We start from the raw sequence: 23943 nt of genomic DNA on the forward strand, positions 1-23943 counted from the left end.
CTACATTTAGACCCAAAAGTCTTACACTCCCAAGTACTGAGATTAAAGGTGTGTTCAGCCATGCCAGGCTAGGCTATTTTCTGGTGTTTTTAAATTAAATTGAATACATTTTCGTACCTTGTTCTTGTGTGGTAGTGATACCCATGTGTAGAAGTAATTAAATAAAATCGGCCTCTTGTCAAGCTGACTATCTAAGCTACAGCGGCTCTGCCTAGCTCAGCTGCCATGTTTCTCTCCTGGAGGCCAAGTGAGCACCACAGCTAGAACTGGCCCTCCAGAAACACCAGCCCTGCCACCCACGAGACACCAGCATGGGAGATGGCTCTGCCAATCTTCCACGCTGTCTCCGCAAGGCTGGGCATTGCCCAGACCATTTTGCCATCCATGCAGGCCCAGTAAGAGAATGAGACTCTAATGCTTAAAGATTAATCAAAGGCTTTATTGAAAGGTTTTCTTTATATGTTTGGTAATGATTAATAACAAGATGCCCACTCAGTCAGAGGTGTAACCCAATACCCAGCCTAGATATACCAACTACCTTTGACTGCGGGAGACACGTGAGCCTCCGCCTCCATCTCTCCTTCTCCTCTCCTGTCTCCTAGCTCCTCCTCTTCCTTCTCTTTCTTTTCCTACTCCTTCTCTTCCGTTCCTTACTCCTCCCACCTTAGCTCCTCCTACACCCATGACCTATGCAAAATGGTTATTAACAGAAAATAAAAATAGAAAAGAAGATATATAATATATCCCTCTATAACCATGTTGGCTATGCTTATTTAAACTTCAAATTGGTCATTCTCATGAATCAATTTCCCCTTGGTGTTTCTATGCACCTTTCACCAAGCATTAACACCACCAGTGTTAATGAGCCCAGGGAGAAGCAGTGTCATTACACAAAACTGACGGCTGAGAGTCTCAAAGACTGTCATGTCTCTGAGAAGTTCATTACTAACTTCAGTATTTGAGATAGTCACTCTGTTTGTGTAGCAGCTACACTTGCTGTATCGGTTTGATAAAGTAGGACCCCATGTCATCACATGCCATGAAGTATGTGAGCACCGCCGTCTTCAGGTGCAGCATCTGAAAAGCTAAGTAATGGTATCAAGCAATTAAGCTGAACTGTCTTTAGGGGAAGAAAGGTTTAATGCCACCCTTAAGTGTAACTTAGCACTCACTAAATATTTTTAACTGCAATAAAAGCATGTTAATTGTAGACATAACTTCTTTATAAGGCCTCATTTTTCAAAGTAGATTTTCCTTTCTAAGAATATAAAAGCTTACTGAAGTAATTTCTATTAGTAACTCATTCCATAAAGCACTGATTTTTTTTCCTTTGCTTTTTAATGTGGGGGGGGGGAAAGCCCAAAGTAGCACATGAATGTTTTTGTTTTGAGTACATGTATGAAGTAAATCGAACTTGGATTACAGTGGTTATCGACAGGCCTTGTTAGTTCTGTACCATTGCTTCATGCATATCCTCTCATCTTAAAGATTAGGAATTTGTCCTTAACTTCCCCATTTTATAAAATGGAACATGGAGATTATAGTTCAATGTTTTGCATGTATAAATTATTAGATCTTATAATCAAATCAACATTCTGAGCCAACAAAATGAAAGACTGGATAAAAGGTGCTTATAGCACAAACCTGGGGAGCTGAGTTTTATCCCGGGTCCCAGTGCAGGAGGTGGGAGCTGACTCCTGAAAACTGTACTCTGATTATAACATAGGTGTCATGACATGCATACACACACACACTCACACACGCACATTATGTTCATGGTATAGATACATAATAAATGAATGAATCAATAATGTACTACATATCTAGCTGTAACCCATCTTTCCTTATATTTTCCATTTCTAAATTCACATTTAATCTTATATTTTTAAATTACTCTTACTTCCTGAACAGTTTTCATGCCACTATTATTAAGATCAATTCTTATGTTTGCAATTCTACTAGACCTATGCTTTTCAGTACCATGGCTTTACAGACTCCTGTCACCCCTTGGTGAACATCACGTAGAGCACTTAGTGAAGTGCTGAAAGGACTTTGCAGAGAACTTTTCAGATCTACCCTCTCCCTCTCCCACCCCTCAGCCCTGCCCAGGCCTCCCCCACATTACTTGTGTATTGGTGCTGATTCTGGGATTATAGAGGAGATTTTGGCAGAGTAAAACATGAATGAAGAAGCAATGTGGCTGGGCAGAGGTGGCGCACACCTTTAATCCCAGCACCTGGGAGGCAGAGGCAGGTGGATTTCTGAGTTTGAGATCAGCCTGGTCTACAGAGTGAGTTCCAGGACAGCCAGGGCTACACAGAGAAACCTTGTCTTAAAAAAAAAAAAAGAAGAAGAAGCAATGTGAAAGTTTGTAAAATAGCACATCATGGGCTTCACAGTGAACATAAAACTGCTGAAAACATTTATTTTACATAGTTCTGAAGATGTTAAGCCTGTGGACAGTGGGAAGAGTGAGATGAGCACTGTCCTCTTCAGTGTGAGGGATGAGGATTGGCACTTAGCCCTTCTGCAGTGCTCCAGTAGACACGGCTGTATGCAAGTGCCTGTGAGCTCATTTTGAAACTAAGCTCATACAACTCTCAGCAACAGGAATGTTGCAAGAGAAGGTTGAGCAATACCTGACATTTTGTCATAGAGATAGATAAATTGTTCCAAAAAAAAAAGACTATTGTTAGCACCAGCATTGAAATTTACATAAGAATTCCAGCTGTAAGAAATGCTAAAAAAACAGTTTGATATTCTCTTCCATGTCCTGTATTAACATTCATTCATTTTATTCATTGATGGAATTTTCATGTTTTGTCAGTTAAATTGTTGCAAGTAACCACATTGTAAATGTTTTTGTCCTTTGAGAGTGCAGATATTGATGTATCGGTTTAAGATTCTCTGCACTGGTGCTTTTCAGTTTGCTCATCTCTAGTTCCCACCCCTCTACTCCACACTCTTGCAAGACCAGCTAAGTCTTCATACTTTAGAAAAGTAACCATTTAATTTAGTCATATTTTGTTCTTTTGGGTACAGTACATATTAGCCTTGGTGATTTGTAAGAAATAGAAGTATATTATAATTTTTTTCTTAAGCTTCATAGATGAAATATGCATAGTGACTATTTTAGATGTACACTGAGACTTGAAAGATAAATTAAGGGGCTGGAGAGATGGCTCAGAGGTTAAGAGCACTGACTGCTCTTCCAGAGGTCCTGAGTTCAATTCTCAGCAACCACATGGTGGCTCACAACCATCTGTAATGGGATCCAATGCCCTCTTCTGGTGTGTCTGAAGACAGCTACAGTGTATTCATATATATAAAATAAATAAATAATTTTTTAAAAAAGAAAGATAAATTAAAAGTTGTAGAAATTATTACATTTAAAAATATTTACCAAGGCATCTTTTCATGAAAAAAAAAAAGAGTAATAGCTGAGGTAGAAAATTTAGTCTAGAAAAAAATATTCTTGATTAATTTGATAGTATGAATGTGAACATGTTTGATCACATGATTTCTAGTTTCTGTGGTGATAGGTGCCTGTGGTTAGAGACTGTTTTGTCACAACTGTGGTTCTGCCTTAATACTCTGGAGCAGAGGTCTTTGGATTTAGTTGGAGGGGCTTGCCTCACTTTAACCTCCAGACAGCTGTATTCTGTTTCAGATTTTGCGAAGAAGTCAGATCTTCACTAATCATGTCTCTCTCTCTCTCTCTCTCTCTCTCTCTCTCTCTCTCTCTCTCTCTCTCTCTGTGTGTGTGTGTGTCTGTGTGTCTGTGTGTATCTGTGTGTGTCTGTGTTTATAATTTTTAAAGAATTTCTTTCATATTATTTGCTTGTACTAGAAATTTACATTTTTATATGCTCTGTTATATGCCAGAATTACATAGAACTCTCACTGAAATGCATGGCAGAAAGACTGTATGAAAGACTTGTACCCCTATTGCATAAAATTAGAAAAAATGAATCAAAGTATATCAAACTAAATTCTAAATTTTTTATAAACATTGATATTAATTGCTTCATTAGGATTGGGGAAGCCTAAGGTCATGTCACTATGTATACAGTTACATGCAGACATTGTCTAGTACCTAGCTGCTCACACACTTCCTAAGGGCATACACACTTCCGTTCTGTACTCATCACCTGGGCATGAAATCAGCATGAAAACATTTCCTGAAAAAGAGCCTAAGTGATTAGCACTATGTCAGGCCAAAAAATGTTTGCTTCTCATTTTCAATAACTGCGTATACTTGACCCTCCCAAAACCCAACAAAAGTACTGATTTTTCCTAACATTGAGTTTTAAAATTAGTACTTAAATAATTATTAAATGTGCGAATATAAATTTCTAAGTTTGACTACGTTAATTTGTTATAGAAACAATTTGTAAAAAGTTAAGTTAACAAAAATCAATTAGATAAAGTGAAATTTCGGAACATGGTATTTTCAGTGAGTAACCACAGATGCTGTGTAACACTGCACTGACTGCACGTTTGTCCTGTCTTTTTTTTTTTTTTTTTGGTAAAGGTTTGTGATCTCTATTTCATATGTAAATTTTTTGTTTTCCCCGAGTTTCATTGTCATGTTTACACATAGACTAATATGTAACACCTATGATCATGTGTAACGCCTATGATCATGTGTAGGACTTCATAGACATACATTTTTCAGTGTTTTGTTTTGATACATGATGCCTTCTTAATATTTGAATTATTGTATATTTTAACATATAGTATTGTATGACTGCTCAGTTAATAAGTTGTAATGTTTTTCATTTTCATGAGAGAAGGATCACTATCAGAAGTCTTGTTTCGACATTTGTTTGTGCAGACGATGGGTACGGCTCCTGTTTGGGAGAGAGTTCCCTCTGCAGGACTTGCTAGTGGTCTGGGATGCCTTGTTTGCGGATGGCCTCAACCTGAGCTTAGTCGACTATGTCTTCACAGCCATGCTACTCTATATCCGAGACGCTTGTAAGTATTTCTCAGTTTTCCATATTCTCCTAGGTAACCATGTTTTTTCAAAAATGGTTTGCCTTTTAAATGTACTTTATATCATATTGTTGGATTTACATATACCTAAGTTTTTAGTAACAGGAAATATTTGAAATGTCAAAGGAAATCACTGCACTTCTTTTCTGTCAGTGAACCTTGTACATGCTAGGAGATGTGGGCAATGTTATCCTCAAAGAACGGGGGTCTTCTGTAGGTGGATTTTTCTAAACACTTTCCTGTTTCAATCCTCTCATCTCACACACATGTGGTCTGCATATGAAACCAACATTTCAGATATGTTTAGAGCTCCACCTTCTGACGTGTAGCAAGTACTCAAGGATATTTATGAGGAGATTGGCACTGTTTTTATAATACCAATACCAATGTCTTGCCATTGGAAAAATAAATCTAGAGTATTTGACTTCTGCCCAGTTATATTTTAGCAAATTTTATTCCTTATATTCAGTGGTAGATGTGTTCCTGTCTCCTCAGAACCACCTTAGGGTACTTACTATAGCCACAAAGGCATGGCCTAAGCTTATGGGAAACATCAGAGCATGTTTTAAATTTCACTAATACCTTAAATTATTTTTCATCGCAGGAGGAATCTCAGTTCCCAAAGCAAGATTTATAAGCCACAGTATACTAGGAAAGAGTACATTAAGATGGAGTTAGGAAATAGAAAACTCCAGTCAGAGTAAGAGCGTTTGTGACAGTGACTGTCGCTTTGCTAGACGGCTGTCTTCGTTCTCACAATACCAGTCATGCCAGATGCCCTGTTTTGCCCTGGAAACACTAATATTCTGTTAAAAATTGTATTATATGGTTGTCATTCCCTCAACATTATTTATGAGTAACCACCACAGTTTCTCTAAAAACTGGAAAGGTTTTTTTTTTTTTTGGGGGGGGGGGGGGGCTTTTTTTTTTTTCGTGTGTGGAAGGTCAACTAATTTAGGCTTCTTTAGAGACAAATCAGAAGCTCCTTCCATTGTAGCCAGAACTAAGATATAAGACTAAGAGGGTTGTCAGATGAGACATCTGCACAGTAACACAGTATGCTTGGGTAGATGTGCTATACACTGAGTTTTTGGACACCCAACACTTATCTCCCTTTTAAATGTGTATGTTTTCTGTAGTGGCAAAAAAAAAAAAAGAAAGAAAGAAGGAAGGAAGGAAGGAAGGAAAGAAAGAAAGAAAGAAAGAAAGAAAGAAAGAAAGAAAGAAAGAAAGAAGGAAAGGAAAGGAAAGAGAAAAAAGAATGAAAACCATCTCTTAGGAAAAGAAAAATCCACTTAGATATTTTCACAGAACTTCCCAAATCAGACAACTAATGAAATGCATTCTGATTTTCTGAAATCTTAAACAATTAAAGGTTTACTCCTCTCATAATTTTGTCATATCACCCATATATATTAATGCAATCATCATGTTTCTTATGCTAAGATCTATTCTTAATTTCATAGAACAGGCAAGTTTATGACAGCTGAAGCCCTTACACATTTTTAATATTTCTGTTGATGATTCTGTAAAACATGCGCACATGTGGAAAAGTACCACAGTAATATCATTGTTTATTCATGTCAGTATTAAATCTATGACAGCAAATGGTACCCCCCAAAATTAGAGTAAATAAATATTCAGTATTTAAGGTTGCCCTTGTCCTTGAGAAGCTTACCTGTTGCTGAACTTGAGAGGCAATAAAAAAGAAAGAAATAGACAGCATAAATATAAACTTTAAGTCAGAAGCAACTTGCTGGTTATATGTATGTTCCTTCAAATTATATGGTATGACTAGATTACAGTGCTCATGAGGAAGTACAGTTAATTACAAAACTGAGAAGCGAACAGGAGTGATCATGATAGTCATTTCTGATCAGTAAATCACAGCTATCTAAACAGTCAAAGTAGAAGCATAACCTTTAGGTTGCGCTAGCAGCCATGTGAAAATGAAATTCAAACACGATGAGAATTGGGAGATCAGGTCAAAGTTAGACAGCTTTCCAGAAGGCAAACAGGAAGTTGAGAAATATTCAGAATAAGTTTACCACGGCTTAATGATTAAATATAAAAGGTAAAGAACAGGAAATCTAGAACAGTCTTCTGTCTGAGATCTTCAGACACTAGACAATTGAATAGGAAACAACTGTTAGGAATTTAAGTGTTAGAAGCTTTGGCAATACTGAATTTGAGAATATTTACTGGAATATGTAAAACATTAAGGTTAGAATCAAGACATATAGAGTTTTACAAATAATTAAGAGGTCTTCATTATTTCAAACCATAACAATGGATATTGTCTCTTAAGAATAAGTTCATCATAATATAGTAGTCTGTTTGAGCTAGTTTTGGTTTATATATGCTGTTCTAAAGTAGCAATTGTTACTACTTCCCTCTTTTCATTTGAAATCCTTCCCACAGTCACCTGACATAGGTGTAGTGCATACAAAGAGAATGTGGGCGAAAGTGTATCTCTGCACTTAATATTGGTATTTAAGAGCTGCTGGGAGTGACATGTAGGCCAGTTTAAGAGCATTCAGGCAGGACGCAGGAGACCCTAGTTTTAATCTGCAAGGGTGGGGGCTAGAAGAGGAAGGCTTGTATTACAGCCTCAAAGAGCTATTGCTTATCTTTGGGTTCTAAGCACACCTGTTCCCATTTTCTAAGTAACCTCCTTCTGTCACTAACTTGGCCATAGTGGCTAAATCTCCAAGGGCTCTGCACTCTCTTGTGTGGCACAGCCTTCTGTGCTTTGCCTGGTTCCCACCCTGGTTCCAATCCCTTGCTGTTGTAAATCTTTTATAGTCATGTAAGTATATATATAAATCCAAAGATAAGACCTACATATGAGAAAGAACATACAATGTTTGTCTTTTTGAGTCTGTGTTATCTAACTTAATATAATACTCTAGAGTCCCATCCAGTTTACTGAAAATTTCATAATTTCATTTTTCTTTGTAGCACAATAAAAATTTCTCTGTATGTATGTTGCACATTTTTACTACCCATTCATCTGTTGATAGACATTTAAGCTGGTTCTATTTGCTTGCTATTGTGATTACAACCGTGGTATTATTATTTTTTTATTGCATTACTTTCCATCTAAAACGATGACCTAATAAAGAAGGTAGAGATGGCATATATTCAGCAATCTTTCAAGAAGAGAATAGGAGAGAAAGATATAGGAGCACTGTTGGGAATGTGTCAATCAAGCATGGGTTCCTCCTTCAGTGCAGTTTTTCTACTGCTCTATGGGCTGCATCTATGAAGAGCAAAATTACCTCATGCGTGTGTTGGTGGGTGTTTTTGTTTTGTTTTGTTTTTTGTTTTTGTTTTTTGTTTTTTGGGTTTTTTTTTGTTGTTTAAACACTACTCGATTCCTCAGTGAGGGGAAGGATTTTTGTCTGTCTTCATTTCCTTTTAAATATGGTGTCTAGAAGAGGTCCTAATGCATAATAGGCCTCTTAATAGATGTCTGTTGGAGAAAGTAATTGAGAAAACGAGGACCCTGAACAGGAAGACTATGGAAGCTATGCTGTGCGACTGCAGTAGAGCTCATCTGAAAAGGAATTACGAGGCTGGTCTCATAAATAGACTACTTTATAGGAGCAGAAAACAGACAATGAGAAAACCCTGTATCAGGGAAAGGAAGACACTTATGTGGAAGACGCCGTGGAAGGGGAAGGGTAGGAGTAGGTCTTGACCCAAGTGTATGATCCTGACAGACTCAGACCTGGAGTATCGAATGGGCTCTTAGAGACAGCAGTAGTCTGTGCTAGCACCTGGCTGTGCCCAGGAGGCCCAGAAGCAGAAAAGGAAGAAGATGGTTTAGCAGCCTTCTAATTAGGCCCACCTTCAAATGAATTAGGGTAAAGGTGAACGCGAAGGACACTGGGTGCATTTTAAGAGAGTAGTTTAGGATGTATAAACAGGGAACACAGCCTGGAAATGACTACAAAGAATTTATAACAGCAAGGGATTGGAACCAGGGTGGGAAACATGTAAAGAACAGAAAGCTGTGGCCACACAAGAGTGCAGAGCCCTTGTAGATTTTGCCACTATGGCCAAGTTAGTGAAGGGCAGGAGGTCACTTAGAAAATGGGAACAGGTATGCTTAGAACCCAAAGATAAGTTGAGGAAGGTAAGATTTTATTTGGTTCTCCACAAGTACCTCAGCAAGTATCATAATAGGAAAAGAAGATTTAAAAAAAAATTATAGAGTAATACACCAAAACCTCAAACAAGGAAAATAACAGGAAAATTTTTAATCAACCATTTATTTAAGTAACAAGTACTTCAACACATATTGTATTTATTAGTCAGGGTTCTCTAGCATCAAAACATGGAATGTCTCTCTATATTGAGGGAATTTATTGTGATGACTTACAGTCTGTAGTCCAACTAACCCAACAATGGGCAGCTGTGAATGGGAAATCCAAGAATCTAGTAGTTGCTCAGCCCCACGAGGCTAGTTGTTTGAGCTGGTCTTCTTTAGAAGTAGGTTCCAACAGATGTGCTGGCAAGAAAGTACAAGCAGCCAAATAAGAGTGACTCTTCCTTCTTCCAACATCCTTATGTAGGCCTTCAGCAGAAAAATATGGCTCAGATCAAAGGTGTGTACTACCATGCCTGGATCTGGGACTTACTTTGTCCCAGGCTGAGCTTGAACTCAGAGATCTCCTTGCCTCAAGTCTCCTGGGATTAAAAGTGTATACTACCTTGCCTGGGCCTAAGCTTTTCATGGCCACAATGCCTCAAGATCTCCATGCTAAGATCCAGGTCAGAAACTTGTGTCTTTCAGCCTCAAGATCTGAATCACAGGTGAGCCCTCCAATTCTGGATTGTAGTTCATTCCAGATATAGTCAAGTTGACAACCAGGAATAGTCAATATACATATTTACCAAGTTACTACTGTTTACCAGACTGTGGTACACATATGGCAGTGTAAAATGGACCTAGTGATTGTGTAGGTGCATACTGTAAGAAGGGAAAAGAACTTTTATGAAAAGGTGTGAAACGGATACAGGAGGAGTGTGGTTCCTATCTTATAGCTGAAGAGAGCAAGGGCAATAGCAGGTGAAGAGGGTGGGCTTAGAGGAGACAACAGGAAAAGTGGACACCAACAAGACTGGGCAAGTGCATGGGAAGCAAACGTGGTGAAGAACCAGGAGGAAGGTGCACCAGTGCTAAAATCAGCATCTCAGATAGAACATGAGAACTCATGCCTATGAGTTCTTGTTGCAAACCCATCACTGGATTCCAAAACATGATTGATGCCCTGTTGGGCATCCAATGTTGTGATGTTTATACACTCAATAGTTGTGTTTATTCATTCTTAACTGAACGCTGCTGTTCACAGATGCCTCTTGTGTACCTGACAGATTTCACTGAGAGAAGGGAACATCCTTCTCTTTAGGACATATTCTCCTGTGGCCTCTGTGGATAGGCTAGAAAGGGCTGTAGTCATCTTGACAATGTGTAAAATACTCACAAAATATTCATTTATCTGGGGCAAGGATCTATATTTCCAACAGTTTTTCAAGTAAATATATATCCTATAAAATGAGGATTCAAAGCTTTCTATTTTACAGATAAGGAAACCTGCTTTGGTTTGAATTTTATGGACCCACAGACAGACAGACATTGAAGTTCTAACTCTTGTTGTATCAGAGTGGGACATGATTCCCAATAGATTGTTGCAGATACACTCCATTAAGATGAGGTCATGCTACATGATCAGGCCAAAAAATAATTATTAATGTATTCTCCATTTTCAATAACTATATATTTCACCCTTCCAAAAATCTGCAAGAATGCTGATTTTTTCCTAATAATAAGTTTTAGTCAGAATCCAGTATTTTTCCTCAGCTGCTCCTAACCTTTATTTTCTAAAGCTCATCAATTAGACTAGCCTGGCTGGGGTTCTCTTTGTCTCCAGCCTAACAAGGCTAAGATAATAGGCATGCTCACCAAACCTTTGTGTGTGTGTGTGGGGGGGGGGACTTTGGGTTGAGGATAGGGGTGTATTTAATGTTTATACTTTAATGTTTGGTTTTAGGCATACAGACTCAGGACCTTGTCCTTGACCGCACCTGATCAAAGAGCCATAGCCCTTCTTAAAAAATATATAAAAACATTCTAACTTATGACATAAGAACAACTGTTCTTTGTCTTGTTCTTTGCTTGACTTTAGGTATTTTGTGTAGTTTTACTTTTCTGAGATAAGGTCTTATACTGGAGCCTAGGCTGGTCTTGAACTCATGGGATCCCTGCTTCAGCCTCCAGAGTGTTGGGCCCATGGCATCTTTTTCCTTTCCTGGCTACCTGTTGATTTTCTTAGTCAGAAAGTCTCTCAACTATGTACAGTGCAAGCAAACCATCTGAACTTTCTGTGTCTGGAAAAGTTTCTTATCATTTCTCCTTCCTGCTGCCTGTGTTTTTGTTGTTGATGGTGATGATGATGGCTTATTTTATGGTTTAAATTTCATTTTTCTTTTTAATAAATACCTAATGCACACACAAACACATATATACATGTACCTTAGTATAGAGTAAAGTATGATATTTCACTCTACATATATGATATGTATTCATTAAATCAGATAACTATTATTCCAGTCTCATTATTTTCTTATGTATGGACCATGTTTTGAGCTCCATAACTTGTCTTGTTTCTTCAGTGAGCTAGAACATGCTGGAATGTGTTAAGATACAGTTCCCTGTTTTCTTTAGCCATTCCCTGGCTTAGCGTGTGTGCAGTTGTCTCTTGTTTGTGTCTCACAAGCCCCTCTTCTTTATTGTGTGCTGGCTCTCAGCTTTCTCTTGAACCACTGTCTGTCTGTCTGCTGGTGCTTCCATCTGCCCTCCCCCAGAGTTTCTGCTTCTCTGTTTTCCATTTAACGATATATTCAACATTGTACTCTTTCTACATTATTTCAACTACAGGTTGAACTTGTCTTTTCTAGAAACCCTTTACCTAACTTAACAATTAAACATAAAGACTTTTCTAAAACGACATTTCAGTGCAGGTCTGTGTCAAGCACAGTCCAAGTCTTATTTTTGAAGGAGTCTGTGAGTACTCCTTGACTCCAGCTCTCATCTCTCTGACATCAAATATTATAGCCACATCAGATACAGAGACTAATGTTAGTTACTGATGCCCCTAATACCATTTATGTCACTTTATAGCTTAGAGTAACAGTCTTTGGGAGTTTTGTAACAGAGCATAATAACAAACCTGTTATAATGTGTGTCTGTGGGGTGTGAGTGAGGCGATAGGGGTGCTGATCATTTATGGGTGCACTTGCCCATGTGGAGGCAAGATTTCAAGCTTGTATATCTTCTTCAGTTGTTTTTCCACTTTACTTTTTGAGACAAGATCTCTCACTAAATCTGAAATTGTCATTTCAGTCAGAAAGGCTGGCCAGCTGGCTCCATGGATTTACCTGTCTCCACCACCCAGCACTGGGATTTCAGGTACCCAGCACCACCCAGCTTTTATAGGGTACTGGGGATCTGAACTCTAGTCATCCCTTAAGCACTTAATTCACTGAGCATCTCACCAGCTCCTGCATTGTGTTTTATTAAGAAAACTGCAGTAGTCATTGATCGTCTGTCTCCTCCCCTAAAGCTTCCTCCCTCCGCTGTCAGTGTCCCACATCCGATGCTTTCCTTAGAATACATCCATATACTGACCTCGATATGTCACCATCGCCCAAAATCCACAGTTGACATTGAGATTCACTCTTTCTTTGTTCCTGATGATGAGCCTCATTATCAGGATGACTCATGAGCACCTGACAAGGGGATGAACACCTGACGTGGGGTGCTGTTGATACGTAGACATTTACTGTGACACACAGGTGTAGAAGTCCAAGTTCAAGGTCAGTCAGCACCAACAGATTATCATGCTAGGACCTAATAACAGAAGCAAAGAAGCAAGTGAAGAGATAAATATATGTTATCAGGACCCAAGAAGGGGATAGGCAGACTGAAGAAGACATACTACAGGCCTAGATCTGTCTGAATTACTACTCTTTTGCTATGAGGAGACATAATGACCAAGGCAACTCTTATCTAGGGAGCATTTATTTGTGAGTTTGCTTACTGATGGTTCATGGTCATCATGGTAGAAAGAAAACAGGCCTGGTGCTAGAGCAATAGCTGAGAACTTTATATCCTGATCCTCAAGTGAGTGGGGGGGGGGGGAGAGAGAGAGAGAGAGAGAGAGAGAGAGAACGAGAGAACGAACAGGAAGAGAGAAAGAGAGAGACTGTGTCTGAGCTTTTGAACCTCAAAATCCACCCCTGTTGACACACCTGTGGGCCAAGTCTACTCCATGGAGACCACACCTCCTAATCATTCCCTCCAGCTGGGAGCCTAGCATTGCAATGCATCAGCCTCCAAGGCCTGCTGTATTCTAACAACCACAGTCATCTTTCAAGGCTGCAACTCCTTGAGCCCACGACCTCCCACCAGACCATGCACCTTTAGGGAGGCACCCCATTACTATTCTAGTGGCCATGAGGAAATTATATGGAAATTTTACTACCATAAAACTCCTGTACGTTCTATCTGTTTATCCCTGTCTCCCAAAAGCTCCTAGAAACTATTGATCCTTGTACTGTCTCCATTGTTTTTCTAGTATGTCATATATGTTTTTTCTAGTATTGCCATATGTTTTTCTAGTATGTCATAAAGCAACAGTGTGGAACTTTTCAGAATGGTTTAATTAGTAATATGCAGTTACGTTCCTCCAGTTTGTACTTTCTTGATAGGTACAAGGTACGAGGTTCAGTGCTCAATGCTGAATAATCTTATCTGTTGGCTTAGGTACCACGGTTTGTTTCTTCTTTCTCAGCATCCCTGGAGGACATGTTGCTGTCCACTGTGTACAGTAAGGCTTCCATGTAGGTTCTTTCCGTTTACATCTTCTCTTTATGCCGACACCAACCCCTTAGGAGCTACTTAGTGTCCACTCAAGTAGTGTTACTCTCTACTTGCCTCTAGGTATCGATGGAAGCCCTTCCCACTTCAGGTTTCCTTAAAGGAGTCATCCCAACATGATACCTCTACCAAACACTGTTTTTCACTTCCAGTGTAATACGAAGAGAAATTTGAGACTCTTCTTAGGATTGGACTCAGTATTTGAAACAACACTGAACTTTAATGTTTTGTTGAATGAATGAATACATAAAATCTAACTACATATAAAGGATACTGTTAGCACTTCTTCAAAAAATTTTTTACCTGTGTTTATTTGTGTTCATGGTCTGTATCTGTGTATATTTACATACACGTGTGTGTCATTCCACACATCTGGAGTTAACCAGACAATTTATGGGAATTAGTTCTCTCCTTCTACCATATGAATCCCAGGGTTCAACATGAAGTCAGGTACAGTAGCAAGGGCTATAGTCTGCTGAGCCACCTTACGATCCCTGTTAGCACTTCTTAGTGCAGTATCTACCTGCCAGCCATTTCCACTGACAGTTGTTATTCCTGACTAAGGTATTATTAAGACCTGTAATCACATTCAGATGGAAAGTGTTCCAAGTGCTCAGCCTTAAATATCTGTACCTATGAGCAACACAGTGTGTGTGTGTGTGTGTGTGTGTGTGTGTGTGTGTGTGTGTGTGTACCAGCCAATAATAATTTAAGAAAAGATTATGAATTTGAAGGGGATGGCGTTGAAAGGGCAGAAATTATTAAAAAAACAGTGCTTGTGAATGAAATTATCAAAAATTGTGGTTTTTTTTTTCGTCTACTCATTTGGTTCTCCTACATTTTCAAGAAAGAACTCCTTTATGTGTCCATATATCTTTTGGATTAAAGATTAATCAAGGGAATTCTGAAGGTTGAAGAAATGTCCTGGTCTGGCTGTGTCGCCCAGCAGTAGAGCTCTTGTCTGATGCAAGAACTGCTGTATGAGTTACTTCTCTATTGCTCTGATAAAACACCATGACCAAAGCAATAGAAGGAAGAACGTATTTGGGGGCTTATGTTTCCAGAGAGGTAATAGTCCATTACTATCACAGCAAGAAAGTGTGGTAGCAGGCAGGCCTGGCAGCAGAAAAAGCAAAGAGATCACAAGAGGAAAGCAGAGAGCATGAGTGAACTTGAAGTGGTGCAGTTCTTTATGTTCTCAAGCCTGGCCCAGTGACATACATCCTCCAGGAAGACCACATCCCAGGCCTCCCCAAACAAAGCCAACCAACTGAGGGCCAACCATGCAAATGCCAGAGACCCTGGACAACGTATATCATGTAAACCCCCACAAGTACCAATGTTCAATCCCCACCTCCCTACGGGAGGGGTCAAATCCCTGAATGGGGTTTATCACTTTTTTTGTCTCAAACCTTCAGGTGCACCAAAAAATTTCAGGCTTCCTTTAGATGCATGAAGATTTGAAAATACTAGACCTTGAGCTCCAATGATGAGTATAAGGTGTTATTGTCACTGAATTGTAATAAAATTATGAGAAAGCCTTCAGGTTTCTTTGTTTATTAACTCATTGCTCTTATTTTCTCTGTAAACTATGATTGTTTGTTCTACGTTACACATTCTTAATAGAAGAACTGTGTTGCTGTGATTCTAAGTACATCTCTTGGCAATTATTAACCTGCATGTTAGTATTTATTATCAGACTTTGTCTCTACACTGTAGCATCTCATTTTTTAGTTTAATGGATAATGAGTACCCACCACCCTTGCCTCATAAACAATAAGTGGCTCCCAACTGCTGTAGCTCCAGGAAATCCAGTGCCCTCATCTGGACTCTTTAGGAACTGCACTCTTTTGTACCCCTATAGACACATGCTTACACATAATTTTAAAATAAAATCATTAGAATGGAAGGTGGAGAAAAAAATGAACTATGTTCAATTAACTGATCTCAGATTTCTATCAAGTACCATGAGCCCTTCCGGAGCTCCCTGGCTTCGCTTGTGCAGTGCACACACCCCAAGCCCTGGTCTTATGTACTTGGATGGGCATGACACTTGGCTGTGCTGTACACTTTAAGTCAGAACTTCTGGAATGTAACTCTTATGCTCTTATCTGTTCTCTAGTTAGAGTAAATTCCATTCCTTTGTACTTCTCTTGAAATGAGTAACAGCACTTTGAACCAAAGGAATTATATGCTGGTTTGAATTCAAAACTTTTCCTTATTTTTAAAAAAATTAAGGTCATATTTTATCTATACAAAATGTACTAGAGAGTAATAAAAACTTGCCAAATCTATGGAAACGATTGCAGATGAGTGTAGTCTAGGGCTTCGAGGCTAGTTGTAATGGATGATGTTTGTCTCAAAGGTCACCAGAGGAAATAAACCCAAAGGGCAGCATCTTTCAAGGGTCTTAAGTATTTGACAAAATCACTTTCTTTGTGGAAGATATAACCATGTTTTATGCCCTGGATTTCTCTGAGACTTAACAGACTATACAGGTTTTGGGGTGGTTTATTTGTTTTATCATTTAGTGGTTAAGTTTCTCCCTGTTTTTCCAGTCCATTTGAAAATCGCATTTTATATATTATGATTTTTTAGTAGAAAAGTCAAAATTGTAAGGATCTCTGCCTTGTGTAAAGCATTTGTTTTTGCTTCAGCTGTATTTGTTTTTCTGCATGAGGTAAGCCCTCACAAATACTCTTTTTCCAGAGTGTGTAGTATTCATTGTATGCCTTCCTTGTGGCAGGCACCTTAGAAGCACTTACATATTGACATTGTTGTGTGATGAATCATTTAAATCTTTTTAAATCATTGGGGGGGGGTGTCAGGTGGATGTGTCCCTGAGCACAGGTATCCTCAGAGGCAGAGGATCTCCTGGAGCTGGAGTTAAAAGTGTTTGTAAGCCACCTAATGTCTGCACTGCAAATACAAGTTAGGTCTTCTGCAATAGCAGCAAGTGCTCGTAACTACTGAGCCACCTCTCTGATCTCCATTATTTTTAGTTTTATATGAAATCTTTTATTATCTGTCCTATATGCCAAATCCACATATAAATATAAGAACTTATACCTGTTTCTAAATACTTGCTGCACCTGGCTGTATACGTTAAAAGGCATTGTCTTTCTATGACTTCTCTAAGGTTAAAACAGTTTTCAGAAGCCCTCTGCAATTATCTTCGTTGTCTTTTATATGTAGACACCTTTGTCATGGATGCTGTCTGCTAAGATGGAGGAAATATCAGACACTGCTGAAGGCCAAGGTTTTCAGTTCAACAGTTCATCAGGAGCCCTTGACCTGAGAATATTGTTGTCTACCTTGCACTACCGTGTCCTCATCTATAGAAGGGAGTGCATGGTTGGTCTGCTTTTCCTGGAGGGGAGGAGGAGGCCTTATGGGATGGGCATACGATGTATGACAGTTGCCAGTCATATATCTATACCTGAGAAGTGATAGCTATCGTTCTTAATTTTAAGGTCATTAAAGGAAGCCTACGTTTTGGTTTTTGGTAATTTTGCATCTGCCTTGTTACTCTGTTTGGAGAAAATTATAGATAGCTAGCAGTGAGCTATGCATAAAGTATTCATTTATGTTGCTATCAAATTTCTCAGTGTAATCACCTCTCTAGTAGTGCCAGTCCCTATGTGCCGAGCAGTCAGACACACGTAGAATCTATAAGGGCCATTCCTACTCACATCACCTCAGAGTGATGTGTCAGAGTCATACTGAGCAAGAAGGTGGATGGATAGGCACCACCTGTGCCACGGTCATAGACACTCGTAGACTATTACTTGACAGCTGCTACTAAGGCACAAAGAAAGAGACTTTCCAAATGCTGCATCCACTCAAGAATAGCCAAGGGGTACATCCTGGGGTACAAATGTTATATAGATGCCACACATAAGAGGTGGCAGGCCACAACCAAAGTGTTCTGAAACCAGGAGCACTGGTTACCACACTTCTTCCAGGAGCACAGGTTACCGTGCTTCTTCCAGGAGCACGGGTTACTGTGCTTCCTTGTATTCATGGCAGTTACTCAGAGAAGTCTTTATTTTGATACAACAGCTTTAGGTTGGAGCCTTCTGACTAGGAAAACCTGTTATGGCTTTTCGTTATCAGTATGCATATAAAAAGAGCCTTTTGTGGCCAGGTATGGGGGTACATGTTTTTAATACAAATACTCCAGAGGCCTAAAGAGGTAGATTTCTGTGTAAGGCTTTCCTGATCTAAGCCAATTAGTGGTATGGCAAAAACATAAATAAAAACCTGAGAAAAAATGAAAAGCATACAAGGAGTTTTGGTTTCTACTTGCAATTGGAAATTTGTTTTCCCTTCATTGTGCTTTAAAAGCAAAATACTAAAGAGCTGATTCAGGGAAAGTTCAAAATAGTAAATGTTTTGCCACGTCAGTATTGCCTGCTTTGGTAGAATCAGGATTAGGTAAGGATCAATACTGCATTCATGGTTTTGTTTGTTTTGTTTATTTTGTTTTGTTCATAGGCGACAAAGATTAAGCAGCAAGACCTCTGGGGACAGAGTGCTGGCCTAGCATGTACAAGGCCTTAGGTTCCACTTCAAGGACTATAAACTGGAAGAAGGGAACTGGGGTGCTAGGGAAAGACGGGGTGGCGAAGGAACATTACTACACTTTTATTATGTCAGATCTCTGCTGCGCTGTTTTTAAACAAGTTTCTATAGCTCTTCTGCCTGCCCTAAATTGGGCCTTGCCATCTAAGTATTATAAAAGTACAGGTTTTTCAGTAGTAAATTGACAATGCTATCGGTTGAAGGCACAAACTCCAGCTTACCTGCTGTATAGCTTTAGTTATAGTATATCAGTAGTCTGAATAGCTGGCATGTAATATGTGATCAGAAATGTTCATATTATTGAGTGACATGTCTGTGAATAAATGTAAGAGAAAAGTGTCAGCTTCTTCATTTTTTCTACAAGTAGAATAATTACACATGTTGCCTTGCTTCTGTACTTTGTATATTTTCATAATTTAGAAATTATGGTAAAAGGATTATTATACTGGTCCCTCCAAATAAATGCCCAAATACCCACCTATTCTAGAGACTCAATGGGTTGACCTTTCTGGGTCCTTAACCTACTGTATTAGAGTAATGAGGTTAAAGGAGTTAATGCTGACATTTGTATGCATTATACCACTTGATTCAAAGCATTATTTTTAAAAACAGCTTTATATATAACTATGTCAAGTACAGCCCCTGAATTTCAAATCATGCTACACCAAGGATTCACTTTGTGATATGAACACGTAACTTACTCTCTCCAGGTATGGATGTTTGTATGTGTAATACAAGGAAAATCAACCTAGGCTTATAATAAAATGATGTGCAACAATCAATGAGATAAGTCTCCTTCCACACAGCCTTTGAGATTCGTCATCTTCTTAGTGGAGTAGCTGGTAGATTTTGCGTCTTGGCCTTTCCAAACTTGAATTGTCTTCAGAGCAGGGACTTATTTGTTGGCCTTTGTATCCTGGCTTAGTTTGAGACCATTACACTTAACAGTCACTTAACAGGTCATTGCATTGAATGATGCAGGCAGTTTTCTAAAACAATTAAGTTATTTTCTAGAGACTAAACCTTTTATGTTGTAGAGGTTACCCCAGCACATCTTGAGTGTCACTTGAGATAACTTCAGAAGGCTCAAATGGACTCCTCAGATTCAAATTTGAGCACTGCAGCCAAAATACATTCCACAATACTCTCCTGCATTTTTTACAAAACAGGTAAAATTTATTCCCTGGCCATGTACTAAATTTGAATATCAGCATTTGAGAAAATAAATTTTTGAATTACCAGATCAATTGATTACCTGTTTTTTTTTAACTTCATTGCTTTAAATGAAAACTGTACATTAAAGCATTATACCATTATATACTCATTTTCTTAATTTCTAGAGGAAAAAAATGGCAGTAGGGAACTGGATGTAAATATGAAAAAATGAACAAATAAGAGGAGTCTGAAGAGAGAGAGAGCAGGTAGGGAAAGAGAGTGCTTTACAGATGAAAGCAGATGTGTGAAATTACAAGCCGTCCGATCACAGTGGAAGTGAAGATGATAAAGGAGTTCCTTACCTAGTTTATAATTATTCATTTCGCCCAGTCTAGTCTCCTTTCCATAGTATTCACAGGAGGGAGAATGGTACAAAGCTTCCTTAAAAAGTGCCTTCTCCAACAGCAGAAAGAAAATCTCAGAATCAAAGTCTTTCTGACTCAGTATTTTGTCTGTTTTTTCCTGAATCATAGTTGTTTTCCTGTGGACCATTTTTCAAGTAACTGATTAATGATTGAGGTTTAGTTACAACTGCAGGAAGCTGTAGCTATAAAGTTCCCTCACAGTATTACAGAGCAGTCATTGTGGCTCACAAAACACATGTCATTAATGGGCCCAACTGTGACTGCAGTGACTGATGGATCGCCAAGAAATAGACACATTTGCACAGACCTGTCTTAAACAGGTGGGTTTAGAAAGCATACCCATAGTTAGGATGGTTTATACAAGCTGACCATGGAAGCTTTTCACTTTTTCTCATCCAAAAAATCCTGTATAGACAGTCTCAGTCTCCCCGCCCCCCCCTCTCTCTCTGCCTCTTTCTCTTTCTGCCTCTCTCTCTCTTTCTCTCTCTGCCTCTCTCTCTCTCTCTCTCTCTCTCTCTCTCTCTCTCTCTCTCTCTCTGTATCTCTCTCTCTGTATCTCTCATTTCCTTTTACTTTTAGAAAAACAAATAACTGTAGAAAAGTATAATTTTGATTTTTGAATTATGTGACACATATATAAAAGGACGAGCATGATGTAAATGGTGAAGCGTAATAAGCAGGGTAAGTACTATTTTATTAGAATTTTAGCTGCTTCCCCATAACGAAGTTTATGTTGATAATTTCTCAGCAGCAAAGCTAAAGATAGCCATATAAATGGCAAGAAATACTTGCACATCTAAGAATGTATTTATGTTGCAAATACCACACCCATGTCTGCACCTCTCCTTGCCTCACTCCCTGTGGGTCGTGTCGGGTAGCTTAAATGTGCTGATCCTGAGGGCTTTGGTGAAGATGTCTTCTCAGTACAGACTTGTTAAGTCACATGAATTGGCTCTCAGTTATTTTCTTAGACTCATCATAATGCACATATTTTAAACAGTATTGTATCTGAATCTTTTTTCCCCTTTAGTGATTTCTAGTAACTATCAGACCTGTCTCGGCCTTCTGATGCATTACCCACTCATCGGGGACATACACTCACTGATACTGAAGGCTCTGTTCCTTAGAGACCCAAAGGTAAGCTTTCTTGTGGAAAACATGTATAATTTTTTAAGTTGTGTGAAGAATCAAGTTCTTGATATGATTTATTCCTAATGATTGTTAGAAGTTGTAAGCCAGAGTTCACGTATTTTATTAGCCAGTATGTTAGCAAGTGAATTCAATGGACACTGTCCTAAGAAACTGCACCCCAGCAGGTGCCCCTGTTCCTCTACAGGTTGTCTTGGATCTCCTGCCTCTCTGTTAGCTTAAGAAACTATATAAACACCTACTTCTTACAGCCAGACTTCACTCTTTGATAACCCTCACAGGGGGTGACTTAATTCAAGTAGGGCTTCTGAGGCCACATGGAATCAAGAAACAAGAGCTATAGTAAGGACTGGGTCTAGAAGAATTTATCACTGACTAGGATATGAATGTTTATGTGTATATATACACATAGTATTCTATTCTGTAGCTTACAAGTCACCTAGTAAAGATGCAGACAGACCTGAACACTGATTTCTTTGAGTATAAAGCAATTAATTAAAGTTTTCTTCATACTTCACAGAAAAAAAAAAGTGTGCTCTTTTACAACTAATGTTGTATTTCTTGAAAATAAGAACATTTAATGATCTTAAAAAAAAAAATGTGAATCCTTGCTGTTTTTGAGCCAAACAAAAATATTGGATGAAGAGTGAGAGAGAAAGCTTCAGATGTGAGGAGGAGAACGCCAGGCTCTGGATGGTAATCCCAGCCTTTGGCTCTTTGGAAACGCTGCCAGTAGTCATGTTGGCAGTTGTCAGACTGTCTCTGAGTCAGTCAGTCTGTCTGTGAGTTCTGTTGCCAAAGCTTTGGCTGTTCATCTTAAGCATCCAAATGTAATAGAAATCTGATTCTAAGGGATTTTTTTACCTTTCTCTGGTTGGTGACATTAACTTTGAGTATATTTTCCATTATATTACTTAGAATTTTCCTTACCTGTTTTTTATAGAAATACTATCCTTTATCAGCATTTCTGTTATACAAACAATTTTATTAAACATCAAAATAAAATCTATGCTTCTTTTTATATAAGGAAAAGTCCTTTTTGGATATGGCTTATGAATAGCATTTTTTATATTTTGCATTTCTGTTTTTGTCCACAAGTATGTGTGTAAATATTCTGCAACTCAAAGCCCCACAGAAAGATGAAGTCGCTATGAAAGTTGTAAAGATGCAGTTGCTAATCATTGATTCTTGGTCTCTAGACGTAAAGCACATTGTGTCATCTCAGCATTCAGAATTCTAAGGAGTAGAAAATGGGAGATTAGCTAAACTTCAATTTTTATTTGTTTTTTAAATAATTAATTTATTTATTTATTAATTCTTTGATAATTTCCTACAATGTATTTTGAAAATATTTACCTTTTTCCCCAAACCCCTCCCATATCTCTCTCCATATCTACCCAGCTTCAAGGTTTTTTGTTTGTTTTAAACCCATCTAACCAATTTTGTACTCCCCAAATACCCTTGCATGTGATGCTATTTCCTACAACATGGTCAGCCTACCAGGTTTCACACGCATAAAAAGGACTGACTTTCTCTTTCAGAAGTTAGCAGTTGCCAGTAGTTCCTCCTCTAAGGTGGAACCTGCTGCTCAACCCTCCCCACCCCTTGACCTCTATGTGGAGATTTTTTGTCTATCTGGAGCTTGTATCGGACTTGTGCTTGCTGTCCTAGCTGTTGTGAGAGCTCACACATGCAGATGTGCTGTTAGTCTGGAAAATACAATTTTGCTGTAGTCATTTACTATTTCTCAGATACCCTATTCGGGGCTAGGCACTGCTCAGTGTCTTCTGACATGCTGACTAATGGTGAATGTTCTTGTTAATCACTGTCTACTGCAGAAAGAGACTTCATTTCCATTGATCAGTGTCATTGTTTGTGTGCCAGTACCATGCTGTTTTTATGAGTGTAGCTCTGTAGTATAGCATAAAATCATGCATAGTGATACCTCCAGCAATTCTTTTCTTAAGATTGTTGTTGCTAGCCTTGTTGTTGTTAAGAATTTTTGCAATGAGGTTTATCTGAGAGATTTGCCAATAACATTCTCTTTCTGTTGGCTGATTGACTGATTTGTTGTTGGAGTAATACAAGCTTCACAAGAAAAAGTAGAATTGTCATTTTCTTTTGTATTCTACAGACAATTTTGAGTAGTATTCATGTTAGGTATTTTTTAAAGGTCTGGCATAAGTCTCTGCTATATCTATGTGGCGCTAGGGTTTTTTTTTTTTTAAGTTGATATATTTTTAATTACTCCTGCTAGATCATAGAGTTGTTTTGGATCTATTTAAATTATTTACTTCATCTTCATTTAACCTTGGTAGATCATATACATACATATACATATATGATTAATGGAATATATATTTTTAAAGTATATCCTTATGAATTTCCTCAGAGTTTGTTGTAACGTTTTCCTTTTCATCTTTGATTTTATAAATTGGGTCTTCTCTCTTTCTTTTGGTTAATTTCCTAATGGTTTGTCAATCTTGTTGATATTTTCAAAGAGCCAATTATCTCTTTCCATCCTTCATTTTAGGGTATTGTTTGTTCTTTTTCTAAGGTGTTCGGCTGCATCCTTAAGTATGAGAGACCTCAAATTTTTAGTGTAGGTACTTAGTGCTTAAAACTTTCCTCTTGCCGGGCGGTGGTGGCGCACGCCTTTAATCCTAGCACTTGGGAGGCAGAGGC

At 38.5% G+C, this 23943-nt stretch overlaps 1 protein-coding gene across 3 annotated transcripts in view; it reads left to right on the forward strand.

Annotated features, from left to right (window-relative positions):
* Window positions 1-23943, forward strand: part of Tbc1d5 (TBC1 domain family member 5) — a 441474-nt gene that overhangs the window by 305949 nt on the left and 111582 nt on the right. For all 3 annotated transcript variants that reach the window (XM_028766551.1, XM_028766553.1, XM_028766552.1), the window contains 2 exons: window positions 4838-4980; window positions 21140-21246. In XM_028766551.1, coding sequence (XP_028622384.1) covers window positions 4838-4980; window positions 21140-21246 — 250 coding nt within the window. The remainder of the gene's footprint in view (window positions 1-4837; window positions 4981-21139; window positions 21247-23943) is intronic.

This window comes from Grammomys surdaster, unplaced genomic scaffold (genome assembly GCF_004785775.1).
Source record: "Grammomys surdaster isolate TR1022 unplaced genomic scaffold, NIH_TR_1.0 169, whole genome shotgun sequence".
NCBI lineage: Eukaryota > Metazoa > Chordata > Mammalia > Rodentia > Muridae > Grammomys > Grammomys surdaster.